General features: G+C 42.8%; 1 protein-coding gene across 6 annotated transcripts in view; it reads right to left on the bottom strand.

Annotated features, from left to right (window-relative positions):
* Positions 1-1,139: 1,139 nt before the first annotated feature.
* Positions 1,140-18,628, bottom strand: part of ANKRD13C (ankyrin repeat domain 13C) — a 189,373-nt gene continuing 171,884 nt past the window's right edge. For 5 of the 6 annotated variants that reach the window (XM_085885687.1, XM_085885683.1, XM_085885685.1 and 2 more), the window contains one exon: positions 1,140-2,893. In XM_085885687.1, coding sequence (XP_085741813.1) covers positions 2,760-2,893 — 134 coding nt within the window. In that variant the 3' untranslated portion in view covers positions 1,140-2,759. The remainder of the gene's footprint in view (positions 2,894-18,628) is intronic. The other variant, XM_085885684.1, reaches the window with a different exon arrangement.

Genomic DNA, 18,628 nt, shown 5'->3' with positions numbered 1-18,628 from the left:
CTGTGCAGAGTGTTGGTGCTGCCTAAGCAGTCTCCTTGGCAATTGGGCACAATCCTGGACGGGTCGCCACTCCGACACAGGATACCAGCAAGCTGTTACTCATTTTGCCGACCTCAGGATGACAGGCAGAGTCAACTCCACCTGGTATTAATTCAGTGGCCGAGCGGGATTTGAACCCAGGACCTGAAGATTCCAAGCGTACCACCCTAACTATTAAGCCAACACCAGGTGTGTAAGTCTATCAAATTTCTGTGTTGCCCATCAGGTGAAATCCACATGTACAGTGTACGCTTGGGTTGTTTGAACCATGTGTTTGCAATTACGATATCAATCTCTACATAGAACTCCAGCATTCACTCCCTGGCTCATTTTGGATACCTCGTCCGTGCTTTCCCGTCATCCCTGGTTCTCCTGCTTCTCCATATTTTTGAAATCCAGTCTTCCATTATTATTAAAACATCTCTTTCAGCACTTGTTCTACTCGTTCCTGCAATTTTCCTGAAGACTCCTCCACATTTTCTTCGTTTGCTGTTTAAGTTAGAGCATATATCTGAATGTTGGTGGTGTTCACATCATCGAGCACAACTTAATCTCTTGGATTTCTGATCATGTTTGTTTTCTTGGCATGTACAGAAGTGGTTTGCCATTGCCTCCTTCCAGGCAGTGCCGATACGAGACAGGTGATCCGAGCCATTGTTCTCCACAAGTGAATCCTCTGCCGAGCATCAAGGCCATGCAGCCATTAATGTCAATTTGTGGCAGCTGCCTCCAACGTCATCCACCACCTGCTCCCATTGCTTCGCGTAACCCTGATCCGGAGGCGATAATGGGGTAATCCACCTTATCCGATGATGTCATATGGGTTAATGAATGCAAAGGTCACCTCCTTTACAAGGGATTTCTGCCTTTACTCTGTTAAACCCTTAGTCCTTGGTTAAAAACAAAACAAAACCTGAGCCACAAACAGTGACAAATTTGTATTCAGTTTCCTTCTCCGAGATAAGCCGTCTACCAAGGCTAATGAGCCCCATGTGCCTCGCGGCTTTGCATTCAGCGTTTACTTCTCCTATTTCTCAGCAGCACACTTCCAGGTTACTGAAACAATTACTGAGATGTTAGTCATCATCTATAAAGCACACTTGTACAGCTTCAACTTGATGTTTTATTGCATCAGCAGCATCTGAGTCCTCCATGATAAAGATGGGTCAGTTACAGGTGTCTAGATTAGCTTTACAATATTGCTTATTGTATTAATAACTTTTTGAGAGGACAATAATTCACAGAGATACATTTGGTCAGTTTCCTCTTACCACATGCTCACAGTCAGAACGTACAGTGATGTCCCATACCACACTTTTCAAATAACTTGTATTGGTAAAGGTAGAAGGTTATTGCACCAATGGATGCCTTTTCATGTTGCTGCACCGCTTACCTGTGGACCCGTGCAGAACGAAAGATAAAAATCAATCCACAATTAAACCGACAAAACTAATCGTCGTTTGGGTTTTTTTTTTAAACAAATGTACAAGTTACGTGTGCTCACGCTGGATTAAAAAGAACAAACGATGGCAGCTTGTAAACCTCTGAACACAAGGTACACCTCAGGAAAAAAAAAATTACAATAATGCCAAGTCCATAAAATTGCCTTTATGTAACAAACTGCTCCAACAAACCACCCTGGCTTCCCCTTCGGTCCCCAACCAACTTCCCCGTGACCCAACCGACTCGACCCTTCTTCACTCCGCTCACCATGGATCACGCTTCGGATGCACAATAACAATTTAAAGTGGAACAGTGACCGAAATTGCAATTGTACATGACCTCAGGTATACCCACCAGCACTCGTTGCCAAAGCCATTTCACAAAATCATGCATCTCTTACAATCCGATTCGTGTTTGTGCGATAGATGCCATGGCCTCGAGGGACTGTTTGCCCGTAAGGATTCGGACGCACCAAAATGTTTTTGGAGGACAGTTACAAAAGTTTCTGAAAAGCCAAGTGACTAGTTGCGAAGTACTTCCTTTCAGGCATTTAGTGTGGGAAAAAGAAATTGCAAAACATTTTTGCATTAAGAGAGCGATTTCTTCACTTTTTAGTAACACTCGAGTGCACCCTTTCAGCCGACCGTCACCGGAAATATCGCTCAATGTATTTGCAGTGAAAAAAAAATGACACAAAAATGCACATCCGCATTTGTCACAGACAAAATCCGGCTGAAATAAAATAAGAGTAAAAGTGACAAAACACATTTGTTTTAAAAAAAAAAATTCTGACTTTCATCTTCCTTTATAAGGGAATATGCATCAGATTTGCTTTTAATACAAGTACAAAGTCCATGATTTCATTAACGTTCTATTATACATCAGTGGAGGTCGCTGAGGGAGTGCAAAGCATCAGGTGCGGCGACAGCTTCTGCCTGGGCAGTTCGCACCTTGACAGACCATGGTTCAGGCCAGAGTAACAATATTGTTGAGGTGCTTTCGAGGAAGGTGGGACGCATTCAACTTTGCGCGGGACTATGGGAAGGAGGATTCCATCCCAATATGGAACACGGGGAACAAAATATCAGGCTGTTGAGAACAAAATCCTCGTACTTCCTGGGAAGAAATACCCGTTTGGAGAAGAGGGGATCGATTCCTGTTCTCTGTCATCGGAGAGTTGATTAATGTTGTTGGGCAATGACAACACGGCAAAGTGACACTTCCTATGACCCAACACCTGTCCTCAGGTTGTCGTGAGATGGATTCCATGTAGAGGGTCAAAGATCAGGGAAGCGGTTAGGGTCTTCGTGGTAGTTGCTTGGGATTTTGAACATGTTAGGTGGAAGTTGATCGATGGTGCGAAATTCTTGGAAGGTGACAGTTGCAGTAATTGTTGGGAAAACAGGAATGTCTGAATAAACAATAAAAGCAAGGGGAAATGGAAGAAAAATAGAAATAAGGATTTGAAAGCATACTGCAGATGCAACTTACTATAAAAGTAATGGAATAGCACAAGCTGATTAAGTTTTGTTCTAATTGTCAAGCAAAAGCAAAAAAGAAAAGATCATGATATTCAAATTATAAATTAACAGGACAAAACAAACATTATAAATATATGTGGAAAAATTACAGGCCCAGAGCAGGAAGATCATAACATTGAGATCTCATGTGATACATAGTTTTTGGCCCCATCTCTCAGTGGTGAAGAATCACTTGAAAAATTATCAGATCCGGATCTGGATTTGGATGTTCACAAAAATCAAATCAATTCGCCCTCGTCTCGTACACTCAACATGTCCACCAAGTTTCATGATCATAATAAGATCAAAATATTCAAATTATAAATGAATGGGGAAGAACAAACATTGTAAGTATATGTGGAAAAATAATGGGCCCAGACCGGGAATTGAACCCAGGTCCTCTGGCAAACCGCACTAGTGCTCTGCCATCTGAGTGACCCACTGGCTGGGCAATGCATTTCCTCTACATACGGAAATGCCACTCTCTTTCTCCCGCTGCTTCTGGGGCACTTACTGGAACCAGAGGCTGCTCCTATGGTTGGCAGCAAGTGCTGTTTTTATTTTGGGGAGGGGGGGGGTTCATCAATGGATATGGACCAATTTATGCTTAGATGACCTTCAAAATTTTTCATACCGATCGGATGTAGCATTCTACATATGCAATTATGACATCATAACAAAGGTTCGAATGATTTTCGAAAAAAAAAAAATTGCACTTATTCCCCATGTGTCAAGTTTCAATTTTTTTTCTTGGTGCGGTTTCAGAGATCGAGGTCCAAAGTTTTCTTGTTTTTCCAACATGGCTGCCACACCACTTGACCTACGACGTCATAATTATCATTAAAATATTCTACATGAGTCGTCCGGCTCCTATGGTGACAATTTCGTCTCAATCTGACAAGCGGTTGCGGAGAAAAACACTAAAGTTTTGTGCGGATAAACAGACAAATGAAAAATCACTCATAGAGCGACACTTTAGCGAAACAGAGCAGCACTGGAGAGCACATACCTCCACCAAGCTGAATAGTTTACATTCTGTATGCCACTGATAGGTCGGATCTGAATCCGGACCTTAACCAAAATCGAATCGGCTTGTTCTTGTCACCTAACCAACTCTTCCACCTAGTTTTGTCACAACTCATCCACAACTTTTTGAGATATTGTGCAATATATCGTTTCTAGCCCCATCTCTCAATGGTGAAGAAACACTTGAAAAATTCTCGGATCCGGATTCTGATATTCATCAAAATTTAATCGATTCGTCCTTGTCACACTCCTCACTTGTCAACCAAGTTTCGTGTGAATCCATCCATAACCTTTTGAGACATTGTGCTATACATCGTTTTTGGCTCCAGCTGTCAATGGTGAAGAATCAGTTAAATTCTCAGATCCGAATCTGGATTTGGATAGTCACCAAAATTAAGCGTCGCTGTCCTTGGCCGGTCAACTGCACACATAAACAATTTCATAACGATTGCTTGAAAAATGTGGCCAAAAATCGTGTGACAGATAGAGAGACAAAGAAACAAACAGACAGGCAGACAGACACGACAGCCCAACATACTTGGCAAAATATTTTTTCGCCAAGTAACAAGCAAGCAAACAAACAAACGGACCCAAATGCAATACCCTCTCCTCTGGTGAGGGTAAAAACAAAATATATAAAACATGAAGCATTTTATTATTTTTAAAAACGATAATCACATCAACATTTCCGCACATGATATGTTGTAATCCACATTGTGGACTGAGCCAAAAGCCAGGATTGAGGGGGGGGGGTGTAGAATGTACCATAAGCCAAATTTAATCCATTCCAAATTATATAAAACATGATGCATTTTATTACTTTAAAAATTGTAGAAGCAAGAAAAAAATTTTTTTATTGTAGAAACAAGAAAAAAAAAAGTAAAAACATAGAGGGATGAAATCTCAAAAAACAACCAAACAAGGTAGGAATGGCACCACATTACGATGCCACAATTCTCTTATGGATTACCCTCATGACATCTTTTGACATTCTACTTTTGTTGTGGGATTGCGATGGATGAAGAAGAATGAACAAGAAGAACGAAGAACAACAACAATGAATCATGACACCGCATTACGATGCCACAATACGACACAACAATCCTCTTCTGGTTTACCATCACGATATCTTTTGACATTCCATCACAATCCCACAACAAAAGTAAAATGTCAAAAGATGTTATGAGGGTAATCCATAAGAGGATTGTGGTGTCGTAATGTGGTGCCATTCCTACTTTGTTTGGTTGCTTCATCCCTCTCTATGTTTTTACATTTTTAAAAATCTTGTTATTATATAATAAGAAATATGAGATGGGGGTGGGGTGGAGAAGTTGGAGGGGTTAAATATTCTGCTATTTTTGTTCACTAATGGGAAGACCATCCCTAAAAAAACAAATAAAATAACTGGGCAACAATAGCGACAGAAATATTATCGTTTGGTCCTGTTATCTGCCTGCTCCGACTTCGAGAAAGACCTCACTGACTCCAAACGCTTTTGTAACCAATCAATAAATGATAAAACTGCAAACGAATAACATTTTATGCATATCATTATTCACTTTACAGTACGTGGAACTGGCAAACAATCCAACAATAAAAAAAGGTAGAAATTTCAGAGGACAGCACAAAAAAATGTATCCCAGCATCGTGGCAGCGTAGCGAGTATGAATTCTCATCCAGCGAGCAGTTTTGTGTTATCAACAGGTGTGTTGAGAATGTGATGCTGGAAACAAAACAGAAAGTTTGAGCAAGTCACTTTGTGGTGATGTGGAGCGTTGGTTGCAATGTGAGTAACCAGCGATGGAAGGAGGTCAAACCAGGACAGGAAGCTTGGATCAGCTCCAGGCAGAGTGACTCATACCAAGGCTTCACTGGCTTTAATATCCACACTGGTCCAATCGGACCCTCTCACATACCTCTTATTTCTCCCATATCATTCTTAATGTCGTTCAACTAAGTGCACAGGGATAGGCAGGACGTCGGTGGTTCTCCATATTTATGTCGTCGTACTTTTTGTGGCTGATTTTCAAATAAACGCTAATTGCATGTCACAGTTGATATACTTATTTGTCATCGAAAACCGTGCTTTAAGGAAATAAACCTTTATTTATAGATGTGGGAAGAAACCGGTACTTGCTGATAGAGTTTTGGAATGTTCATGTCGAGTTGTGAACGTTCCTGTGACTAAAAGCCATTCCCGATCGGCTCGCCACTCTTTTGCAAGTTGTGGAAATTTCTTCCGAGCAGCCAATGGACTCTAATCCACAGCAGTGAGGACAATGCAATAAGGCTTTACCCACCTAACCACCAAGCCGCTCTTTATTACAATCCTCTAAATCCCCCATCGAGTAGCTCTTTTTCATGCCAAGTACTGTTGTACAATGTGGTTGCTTTTTTCTCCTTTTCAGTCCTACTAATTATGTCATTTACCATTCTTGCTTTGGAAAGTAAGGGACTTTATTACCTCCACCACCAAAGGTAGACAGAGGTATGTTTTCACTTACTTTCGCCAAGTATGTTGGTCTGCAGCATTTGTTTGTCACACGATTTCTGTCCACAGTTTTGAAGCAATTGTTCTGAATTTTTTGTGCACGTAGGTAGGTAACTGGCTGAGGACAGCAAAGTGCATTTTTGGTCAAGATCCAGATGCGGATCCTGGATTTTTTTTTTATGATCCTTTAGCATTGGAAGATAGGATGAATTAAAATTGATGAATTTAAGTTCTATCCAGCATAAAAATTTATATATATATTTTTTTTGTTCATATATTTCCCAGCCCTGACAATGGAGGATACGCCGCAACCGTGTTCGATTCGTTCTGTTTTGCCAAGTGTCGTTCTATGAATGATTTATTGTTTGTTTGTCCACCTGTGAGCAGGAGAGCTCAAAACGTGATGGACGGATTTGGAATAAACTTGGTGGACAGGTTGGGTACGTGACAAGGATGAATTGATTCGATTTTGGTGAAGATCTGGATCCAGGTACGAGAATTTTTTTTTTAAGTGATTCTTCATTTTTGAGAGATGGGGTCAAAATGATATTTGGCATGATATTTCAACAAGTAATGTACAGATTATGACAAAACTTGGTGGAAGACTTGGGTAGGTGACAGAACAAGCAGATGCGATTTTGGTTTAAGTCCAGATCTGGCCTATCAGTGGGATACAAAATGTAAACTGTTCAACCTGGCGGAGGTATATGCACTCTACCAAGTGCCATTCTAGTTACACAGGCAAATGTGGTGGAATTTTCTTCCACCACCTGTATGCCACTCCATAACTATGGAGTATGTTCCTTCCATAACTCGTTACAACCTTTTCCCTTCTCTCCCCATTCCTCCCACTTTCCTGCCATCCTCTTGCTCTTGCCAATTTAAAATTCTCTCTCAATAGCATCAGATCTTCCTGGCCTCTGCCCTACCTCCAAAGCATGCCCATTTTGCTGGCTGGAAAGATTTCCCTGTCGAGGTTTATCTGGTAGTATTTGCACAGATTTTCCCATAATTCTATGCAAACCATGGTGCTGTAATTATTGTTCATGTCCAATACAAATGGAGTGTGAAAGGGTTTGGTTGGACCAGTGTGGATAATACCAAGTTAACACCAAGTAGGACGAGATAAAACCAGGTAAGCCAGTGTTATATGGGAAAACACTCACGTACTCCCAATAGCTGTGCAGACTTATCTGAATGGTATTCCTAATTATAAGGAAGAAATAAGAGGCATTGTACATAAGTCATGCTACATTTGCATATGCATAGCAAGTTGTGGTGAAGAGACATTTTCCTCAAATTGAAAGCTGGCACTTTTCCCAGCATGTATCACGCATGGCACGTTCACAATTTACCCACGAGTTATCGGCATGACTGGTTTATGGAAACATGAGAGAGAAAAATAAATGCAGCCTAAACAAAAGGCAAATCCACTGATGGATAGATACAAATGTCTGCAATGTCTCGAAAATGCACTCAAGCAACATAGTGCTAACAGTATGTATCATGCTTGTGGCCATGTGGTCCAAATCTTGTCCTCACCCTCCCCTCTGGCTCACAAGTAGTTTTGTTCAGTAGCTTTTTAAAGTCCCAATAGACTAAAAAAAGGGTTGCAAGATGCATGCAGGAAACATACCCAAACTATTTTATCAAGAAGTATGGAGCAATGTTGGTATCCGGTGAAATGAAGGAAATGATTGTTGAACCAAAAATTGCAGGATTCTCCGATGTAATTTGACGTGTAAAATATGGGAAGAAGTTTGGGTTGGGGGCAGGAAGGAGGTTGTGGTTATAGAGAGAGATTCATGACATAGTCAAGCTGTAGAAGGTAGCAGGTTGTCAATGGTAGAAATACGTGAGCAGGCAGACAATGGAAACAGCCTTCAAGTCACGAATGATATTGGTATCTCTCTGGTGTCTGTGCCCATACATGAGACCATGAGGACCCCAGGACATGAGGCGTGGGAAATTGTGAGGACTACAACCACCATCGTAGCCTAAGGCACCACATAATCATCTGCAGGATCAGTGCCAATATCCTGACATCACCCTCTGATACCTCAGGTGGATGACAACCCCATGGGCAGTATCAAAAACACTGAAGGAGAAAGGCGATCCATACCTTTGGAACAGGATCTCAGAACTGACCATGTTCTCACCTTCTGCCACAATGTTTCTTCTGCAACTGCTTCCAGAAACTGTTTCCTCTGACTCTGCAGGGACAGTCTGCTTTTGCCTGTGACCACCACACCTCCACAAATTTTGTGTACTGGTATTTTCGCATGGAAATGGTGATACGGCTTGTTGCTGATTATCAGGACTCTCCACCTCAAACTATCCTTGCAGGCATTAAACCAAATCAGTTCCGAGCCCAAAGAGCTTCAGGTCTTCACTTCCCACATATGTCCACTTCACAGCTTGGCCTCGTAGCACTCTTCACATGGCCAATGAGTAGCTGTTTGGGTATTCCATAGTCAGCTATGCAGCAAACATGACGAAATTTGCACCTGAGGAGTTTGCTTAATATAACTTTGTTGGTCTTGGTTAGGACATGTGTGGAGCTCATGTTGTCTGACCCAGAAGTGCTCAAGATGGTTCTTGGGCATTCCAGGCAGAACATCTCTGGACATTGTTGATTGAATTGGAGGACAGTCCACCTTAGCAATCTTGATTGCCTTGTGTTTTTCTTCTCAGCCTATATTTTTTTGGTATGCTGAGGTGTGTGATGATCAGGTAGTTGTTAACTTGTTAAATAATGTGTGGTCAACCTTCTTAAAGATTGATACCAACAGCACATTTCTACAAACATCTAGGATCTCACCACTAAACCAGGTGGCCCTAATGATATAGTGCAGGGCAGACTGTTTGGACTGATAAGCTTTCTGCAGAATAATGAGGGACTCATTCAGCCACTGCTGTCCAACCAGCATGGAGGCTCAGCATAGTTCTTTGCACCTCATTGACGGTTGGAGGTGCATCCATATTTTCGTCTTGGGAACAATTGTCTCTTGTTACCTCTGCCACCGAAGATGGAGGGGAGGTTAGGTTTTCACCCCCGTCCGTCTGTTTGTCTGCTCTTTCTGTGAAAAGGATATTTCAAAAAAGTTATGGATGGATTCAGACAAAACTTTGTGGAGAGGTTGATTGTGTGACAAGGACAAATCTATTTGATTTTGGTAAAGATCCGAATGTTGATCCAGATACGAGAATTTTTCAAGTGATTCTTCACCAATGACAGATAGGGCCAAAATGATATATAGCGTGATATTTCAAAAAGTCGTGGACGGATTATAACAAAACTTGGTGGATGAGTTGGTTGGGTGACAAAAACAAAGCCCATTCAATCTTGATTCAGGTCCGGATCCAGATCCAGCCTATCAAAGGGATACAAAATGTAAACTGTTCAGCTTGGTGGAGGTATGTGCTCTCCTGAGTGCTGTTCCAGTTCTGAATGTTTTACCTCCACCTCTTCTTGGAGGTGCAAAAATAGCCGGATATTATGGCTGGGTGGTGGACTCATAGTTAAGACCTTGAGGAGGTGCTCCACACTGTACTCTTGGCATTTGCATGAGTCCAACATTGGTTTGTAAACTTCTGCTTTATGACAAATATTGAGTACGTTCTTCAGGTAATCATCCTGATGATGGTAAAGAGGGCCTCAATGCCATACGAAGTCATGGCACCTTCCATTTCTCTAACAATCTTACACCACCAAGGTTCCCTTCCATGGCAGATGGTTAATTAAACCTCTGCGTGTTGGAGTCGGGATTCCCGTTCATTTGCTAGTGTGGGTCATTGCAGGTTGGAGACATGGGAGTGTCGCTTGGTATCCACGATATGAAAAGCCTTTTAGACAACCAAAGCAAGTGGGCTTCCCTAATCCTCCACCAATATCAGCTTTAGCAGCTGTCAGGGACACAGAATGAAACCGTTCCCATTTCAACTTTCTCCAGGGAAGGGGTGGAGTTAAATCTCTGCTGGAGCACAGCTTCCAGTTTTATTGTACACAAAATCTTGGTTCATTTAAGAGTGAGGTGACAAAATTGCAATATATTAACAGTGGGGCCATAGTTGGAACCAAGCAAGGGGAAGAATGAACAGGAAAGCAAGAGGGAGAAGGGAAAGAGAGAGAAAGAGGGGAAGCAGAGTAACCTGCAAAGAAGGTGTGCATAGGGATGGGGTTTCATGTGAGATGTTGGTGTACCACTTGCTTAAAGCCCACTGAGGAAACAATGTGATTGAATAGTCTCTGGAAAGCAGGACCACAAGTGGGAGAAAAGAGGAAGAAAAGTTGAGGTGGGTAGAAAGCCTGCATTTTAGGAGTTGAACGAGGAGGGTTACTGGATGAATGTGTACATCCTGGAGGACTTGGGTGTTGGAGGGCTTGCTTATGCCCCACATTCAGTCATCACTGGTGATGTCCCACATCCAGCATAGACCAATGAAATGCAAGCAGTGACAGAATGGCTTGATGTTTTTTTTTTTTTTTTACACCCATCATGGAAGGACCACCAGTGGATCTTGCAGACCACAAAGTGATGAATCGTTGAGAGATCAGCTCTCCCCTCTATGCACGAGTGTCTAGACCATAAAACCACAACGATGTATAGTCAAGTAGGTGATCGTGCTTTGTTATTATGTGTTCCCAAGTGGTTGTATGGATGTGACTGGTTAAAAATAGTCTTCCTTTGTGCAAGTCCAGGATTCTTTTTCCATTACACTCATCAGGCCCAAGGTGCCCAATTGGGCATCTCCAATTGTTGTCATAGTGGCCAACCCAGGAGGGGAAACCATCAAGTAAGCCTGGCTAATGACATCAGAAAGACGAGAATAGAAAACCTGGATTTCCGGTGCATTTTTTTTTTGGACCACCATGGATGCTCATGCAACCAGCTTCACAATTTTCCTCAAACCACTGATAGCAAGCTGGTTTTTCAGTATCCTCCCATAAATTGCTTCCCAATCTTCACCTGCTCTCACACATGCCATTCATGCTCTCTATCTAAGAACTCGTGCCACACACAGCCTCATGAGGTGAGGTAGTCATACCCAGACTGAAGGTCCAGCTAATCTCCTTGGCAGATGAAACCACAGACAAGCCACTGGATATCCTGGATACCAATGAGGTCTAATAGTAGTGCTCAAGCTGTTGACAGAGGATGTTCAGGTTTTTTTTAAATTCCTTTGACAGCATTCTGACATTCCATGTGCAGGCCCACAGAGTGGAGTGCAGAAAACCAATGTTAAGTCACGTAAAGTGCATTTTCACCATGGAAAGATTGGTAATTTTTCATCTCAAAAAAACAGCATTCGCTGAAGACAGGTTAACAGCCCACCACATGCAGCCCAAGCCAGCTTTATCAGTAAGCAACAAGATGAGGGAGTGATCCTTGGGTGGTCATGGAGAGTGGAGTGAGTGGGAATGAGGAAAAGCAGGAGGAGAACTGGGGGAGGAGAAGGGCAGGAAAAAAAAAACATAAAAAAGAGAAGGGAGGTAAGGAAAGAAAAAAGGAGGAAATGAAGGGAAGGAGATGGGACGAATAATTGCGACCTGAACTCACAAGTTGGGCACACATTAACATCACTCACGCAAGCACACAAATTGTGAGCCAAGCTTAGAAAATGAAGAAAGAAAAATGGGATTAGAAAATGAAGGGAAATATTGGGAAAAGGAACACAAAATGGAGAAGAGATAAAATATAAAAAAAGATTAGCAAAAGGAAGTGAAGACAAAAAAATACAATAAGTTTTTGTAAAAAAAAATCTCTCATTCCAAACATTGATAATTTGTGTTAATTTTCTGTCAGCACGAATCGAAGATTCTCAGTGTATGCGATCGGAAGACTATGATCAAACTGTTTGAAAATGATGCTTCCACTCTCGCAAATGAGGTTGTTAGGCCCAGCTGTGTCCAACCAACACTTAATGTGCCAGAAAATCAGTACGGAGTGAGAGAAAAGAAACCGACCTCGACACACAAGGAGTAAGAAAGTGTGAGAGAAGGGCGACATGTACCTGCACATGCAGTATGCACACATACACCAAACGATTGGAGTGGAAGAGCTGGTTATCGATAAGGAAGAGAGATTTGCCTCCAGATCTCATGGACCCAATCTACACTGTTGTCCCCACCTTACCCCCTCTTTTACTCAACTTTATGTCCTCACCTAGGAAAGAAGAGAAAGTACTGTCTTTAAGTAAGAAGCCTCAACTCTACCACATCCTGCTCTTGCTTCTCTATCTGTATGAATCAGAATATCCTTCTCATTTGATTGCTTCCTGTGTGCCTGTAAGTTAGGAAATATCACTTATCACTCCCATCCATAAGAAGGGTGGAAGAACAGATCTACATAAACAACCTCTCCAATGCTCTGGAAACTCTCTTCCTTTTTTGCAGTTCACTCCACATTATCATGCAGTACCTCCATTTGATCGGAAGACTACCACTGCTGATCTGAAATGATCAAATGCTGGTCTGATAAATGAAACATGACCTTCAATGCTGGAAAAGATTACCGTCTCATCCTGTCACTCAGGAACAATGGACTGACCATGGAAATGGATAGGTGGGTTTGTTTAACAATCTCTTGGCTCAGAAATCTTGAAAAACAAGGCTCTTGGTTAGACGTATAATTTCTATAACTTCTCAGCCTCATCATCAGTCACGACTTCACATGAGCCAACTAATCAGCAACGCTGGTCTCCAAAGCCAGCCGAAGACCGGGCATCCTCATCCTTCCAAATATTTTGTTGAAAAATCAGAGGTACTCAGTCAACAAGGCCTTTGTCCAAAGTACAATGGAGTACTGCTATCTCCTATTGGCTAACATCCTGGCTCTATCACACTCTTCCTTTCAGGGCTTCTGGCAGGTAGTGCATAACCAATTGAAGTCATCCCCTATCCTTCTTAACACAACCATCTTACTTGTAGGTTGTAGTGTTTCCTCCCCATCTATTTTCCAGTTTGTTCATGCCTTTGTTTATGTCCAACTGTTGTTCTACTGCCCCACTGTCAGTGCATACCCTCTGTCATCTTGCTTTTCTGTGAACCTCGATCTTGTAATTAAAACAAAATATAGAAGTTAATGGATGGGCATTAGAGACAAATTATGTGTTGATGTGCTGCTATTTTAAATGATTGAAGGAAAGAGCACAAAAGGACAAAATGAGGAAAGCAACCCCATAAATGACAGAAAAGGATCATAACGGAATGGAAGTGAACCTGAAGTTGGACTTGGAGAGGCAAACAAGTAATAGTTAGTGGATGTATGCATATGGCGTGGTAAATGTCAGTGACAAGGGCAGGAGAAGCGAGATCAGGAAAAGGCAATATTGGACCAATAGTCGACCAATTTATCTGCCGCAATGAGGAAGTAGTCTTGTCACCTTCTGCCATCATGGGATATGCCAATGACCGTAAAAACTTTAGATTTAATAGCATACTATAGGCCTGGTGGGTGAGTGGAGCTCGAACCCACATTGGAGAAGAATATTCCAATGAACTGAAGTTGAACAAGTTTTGAGAAGGGATTTGACACCATAGACAAGAGCACAAAAGCAGCTTCTGCATCTGGATGCAAAAGTGGTGATGCGGTCATGCCAAACAAGGTCATGACGCATTTGAGACCAAGTAGTTCCAAATTATTGATCCCAGAGTGGCTGGAAACTGAAGTATACAGGAGGGTTGAAGTGGCTTTCTTGTTTGAGTTAAAATGTTATCACGTGACACGGTCCTGAATTAAAAGTCACTACCGGAACTTGGAATACGTGAATTAAATGGGGACTGATGTTCAACAAACTGAACTGGAATAGTGCAGATAGTCATCGTTAGTCTGGCACCAGACACAGACTAACTGTAAAAAAAAAAGTGCTTGCAATTTTTATTTTGATGCAAATTGATACACTAACAATACCGTGGCAAAACTTAAATACAATTCCATGTCATCTAATATATATTTATATATACGAGTGCGGGCCCGAGGGTGTGGGCCCATAAGTGCGTGCCCGTAGGTGAGTGCCAGTATGTGCAGCCCGCTCTCGCCCCTCTCTCTCGCCCCCCTCTCTTTCCCCCCTCTCTCTCGCCCCCTCTCTCTCCCCCCGAGTCTCGCCCTTCCTCTCTCTCCCCCCTCCTCTCTCGCCCCTCTCTCTCTCACCCCCACTCTCACCCCCTCTCCCGTCCCCTTCTCTTGCCTCCTCCTCTCTCCCCTCTCTTGCATTGTGACACCCCCTCTCTCTCTCTCACCCCCTCTCTCGTCCCCCTCTCTCGCCCCCCTCTCTCGCCTCCTCTCTCCCCCTCCTCTCTCGCTCCTCTCTCTGTAAATGTATTCACAAATGTCTACCAAGCACAACAATTAATTCAAGCCTTTGGAAAAAACAGCTTTCAAACCATTGGGAAACAGCTGTTTCCCTTGGGAAAATTCAAACCTTTGGATTAATTAATAATTTGAACAATTAATTCGAACCTTTGGAAAAAACAGATTTCAAACCTTGGGAAACACTTGGGAAACAGCTGAAATGGATAAAGAATGATATCAAACCTTGAAAAGGCACATACTCAGGTCCCCAGCGTCGATTGTGACGTCATACCAAACGAAGAAGAAGAAGAATTGTGACGTCAATCGTGCAAAAAAAAAAAATTAATTGTGACCATTCGTGACGTCATAGCACCGTGTCCTGTCATTGGTCGACAGATAAATGGCCGTAACTTGGGAACCGCTCGTCCAATTGATATCAAACCTTGAAAAGGCATATCCGCGGGTCCCCAGCAATATTCCTGGCGAGTTTCAATCAGATCGGACCGTCAATCATGCAAAAAATAAATAAATAAACATTAATTGTGACGTCATTCGTGACGTCATAGCACCGTGTCTTGTCATTGGTCGACAGATAAATGGCCGTAACTTGGGAACCGCTCGTCCGATTAATATCAAACCTCGAAAAGGCACATCCATGGGTCCCCAGCAATATTCCTGGCAAGTTTCAATCAGATCGGACCGTCAATTGTGCAAAAATAAATAAATAAACAAACATTAATTGTGATGTCATTCGTGACGTCATATCACCGTGTCTTGTCATTGGTCGACAGATAAATGGCCGTAACTTAGGAACCGCTCGTACGATTAATATCAAACCATGAAAAGGCACGTCTGCAGGTCCCCGGCAATATTCCTGGCAAGTTTCAACCAGATCGGACCGGTGGTCGTCGAGAAACGGCGGTCGCAGACAAACACACACACACACACACACACACACACACACACACACACACACACACACTGCTGGAAATATATATATATATATATATATATATATATATATATATATATATATATATATATATATATATATATATATATATATATATATATATATATATATATATATATATATATATATATATATATATATATTGCAGGGGTGGCTGGCCCAGGTTAACCCCCTGACCCAAATTGCGGTGAAGGTGAACATCGCCAGCCCCCGGACGACCGAGCAGTTCCTTATTAATAGGAGGCGGACACATTGATCCTCGGAGATTATAATGTGTGTGACAGGGGCAGGGTGCAATGGCGGAGGGACGGAGGTACGGGAAGCACAGCACAGGGGGGGTTTATACTCGAACCCTACTACAAATACACAGATACAGTTTATTAAAATGAGCAAATTTAATGAAAATCAACAAATATTTATAAAGGACAATAATTCAAAAGGTAATGAAAATAATGGAGTAAATAAATCCTTCAGTTGAGGCGCCTCTCCACATAGACTTAAATACAGACAAAGGGGAAAACGAAAGAAAATAAAATAAAATCCCTCCTTTTATACTTGTACTTAGCTTGGCCCAGAGCTGGTCTTTGTGGAACTTAGAAATGAGGGGCTTCCATTCACACGTGCAGACGCGCACACCAAAATTGTGCCTCGTTATTCCTCTCGTAGTGGGACAAACGCATGACAGGCACTCCACGAGCGGCACTCAACACCAAGGCTCAGAGCCCCAGTGCAGCCGCTTCATGCGTCGCTCATTCTCACCTCATGCATGAGGCTCGGGGTTTGTTTCCCATGACTCATCTAAGAGCCAAAGGCCAGCGTCTTGCTTTGTGCTTGCCTTCACCCTGAACTCCAGCCTCCTCTCATGTTCCTCCTCTCTCTGTCTCTCTCTCTTCCCCTCTCTCTCCCCCTCCCTCTCTCTCTCCCCTCTCTCTCCCCCTCTCTCTCCCCCCCTCTCTCTCTCCCCCTCTCTCTCTCCCCCCTCTCTCTCTCTCTCTCTCTCTCTCTCTCTCTCTCTCTCTCCCACCCTCTCTCTCTCTCCCCTCTCTCTCTCTCCCCCTCTCTCTCTCTCTCCTCCCCCTGCTCTCCCCCCCCCGCTCTCTCTCTCTCGTATGCGGTCTGTTTGTCTGTCTGTCTGTCTCTGAAAATCTACCTTGAAATCTGTGTTGTATTGAGACCGATTAAATAGGACTCCGTGCATGTTTCCCTGAGCAACATTTCCCTTAAAACGTGCCTTGCTCAAATGCGGAAACTTCTCTTCGACACGACTTTTGCTTCCACGCACCTCGCCGGCATCGTGGGATTCGCACCATGCAGGATGTAAGCAACGGAAATCACAAACTGGTCAAACACTTAGAACATTTCTTTAAAACCTGAGAAATCCCACACACTCACTCTCTCTCCAAAAGGACAATTCAACAAACCCTCCCATCTACTTTCTCAACAACCTTCTCAAAGAGGTTCAGTCACTCAAACTCTTGGGTCTAACTCTCAGCCATGATCTCTCCTGGGCAAGCCACACTTCAAAATTTGCCTCCAAAGCCAGATGCTGACTGGGCATCCTCCATCGTGCAAAGTCCTCCCTTGGCACACCTGAGCTCCTATCCACCTACAAGGCCTTCATCCACAGCTCGATGGAGTATTGCTCTTCCCTTGGGGCTTGCTCCCCTGACTCACATCTTGCTCAGCTTGATGCGATGTAAATGAAGGTTTCCAAGATCAATGGAATCTCTCGCGATGAAGCTGAGTCTATGGGCCTATCACTTCGACATCACCAACAGGACGGTGGTCTCTGTCTTCTTCCACCTCATTTTTGGATTTGCATCCTCTGCCCTCTCGATGCTTTGTCCCATCCAAGTATTTGCAGGATGCACGTCGTCCACCAGCAACCCCGTCCTCAGGGAAACTGCCTAAATCCAGAACCACTGCTCACCTCCACTAATTTTTCGTCTTCCCTCCCCTAATGGAACTACCTTCCATAATCTCTTCAATTTCATTCTTCCCTCCAGGTCTTCAAGACAGCTGTTCACCACCATCTTAAGTCATCCCCCATCCAAAATCATGATCTTTTCTACACCCGTTAAACCACCCCACACCCCACCCAAAATTTTGCTGATATATCCATCTTGTCAACCCCTTGCGTTCTCCCCGTTACTTCCATCACTTGTTTGCCCATCTCCGTCGACTTTCTCCCTCCGCCTTGCTATTGGCATTTCCCCTTTCTCCTGATGTTCCCTTTGTTATGTTGTGTCCAGATCTGTTATGTGTCCTCGCTCCTCCATGAGCCCACATCATCCATTAAAAAAGAAACGAAGACTGGGCCATAAGCAGTAGGTGACCAATTCTCCCTGACAAAAATCGCTGATTTTTCTCACGAGACGTGATACAAATCTGATATCTGAAGCACATATCAGGATACTTTTTTTTTGGTTAAAATTTCCACTTTTCGAGACTGTTTGACATGGAATTTGAAGAATGTTTTAACTTTGGTATTTTGGGCTACAGGGATAAAGGCCTATAGATCCTTTTTTTTTTGCCCACACACCTGAAACACCTGCACATGAGCAAACAGGATTGAAATTCCACCCAGTGTAACCCAAAACGTGGAAACACACAGGGACATTACTTATGTACATGCCGTGTCTTGCAAACACCACATCCCTCTTTACAAGATCGTCGTGCCACTTGGTGGGAGCAGAACTCGACTGCAATGGATGTCCTTTTAGTGGCATCTTCACAAAGTACAGCACCACAACAACTGCCAAATGATATCGATATCCACATATATATATACATACATATATACATATATATATATATATATATATATATATACACAGTCATG

The sequence above is a fragment of the Eptatretus burgeri genome, chromosome 6, assembly GCF_056783735.1.
Source record: "Eptatretus burgeri isolate ZD-2024b chromosome 6, Ebu_testis_v1, whole genome shotgun sequence".
Classification (NCBI taxonomy): Eukaryota; Metazoa; Chordata; class Myxini; order Myxiniformes; family Myxinidae; genus Eptatretus; species Eptatretus burgeri.
The sequence above is the reverse complement of the archived record's forward strand: the minus strand, read 5'-3'. Positions and strand labels throughout refer to the sequence as shown.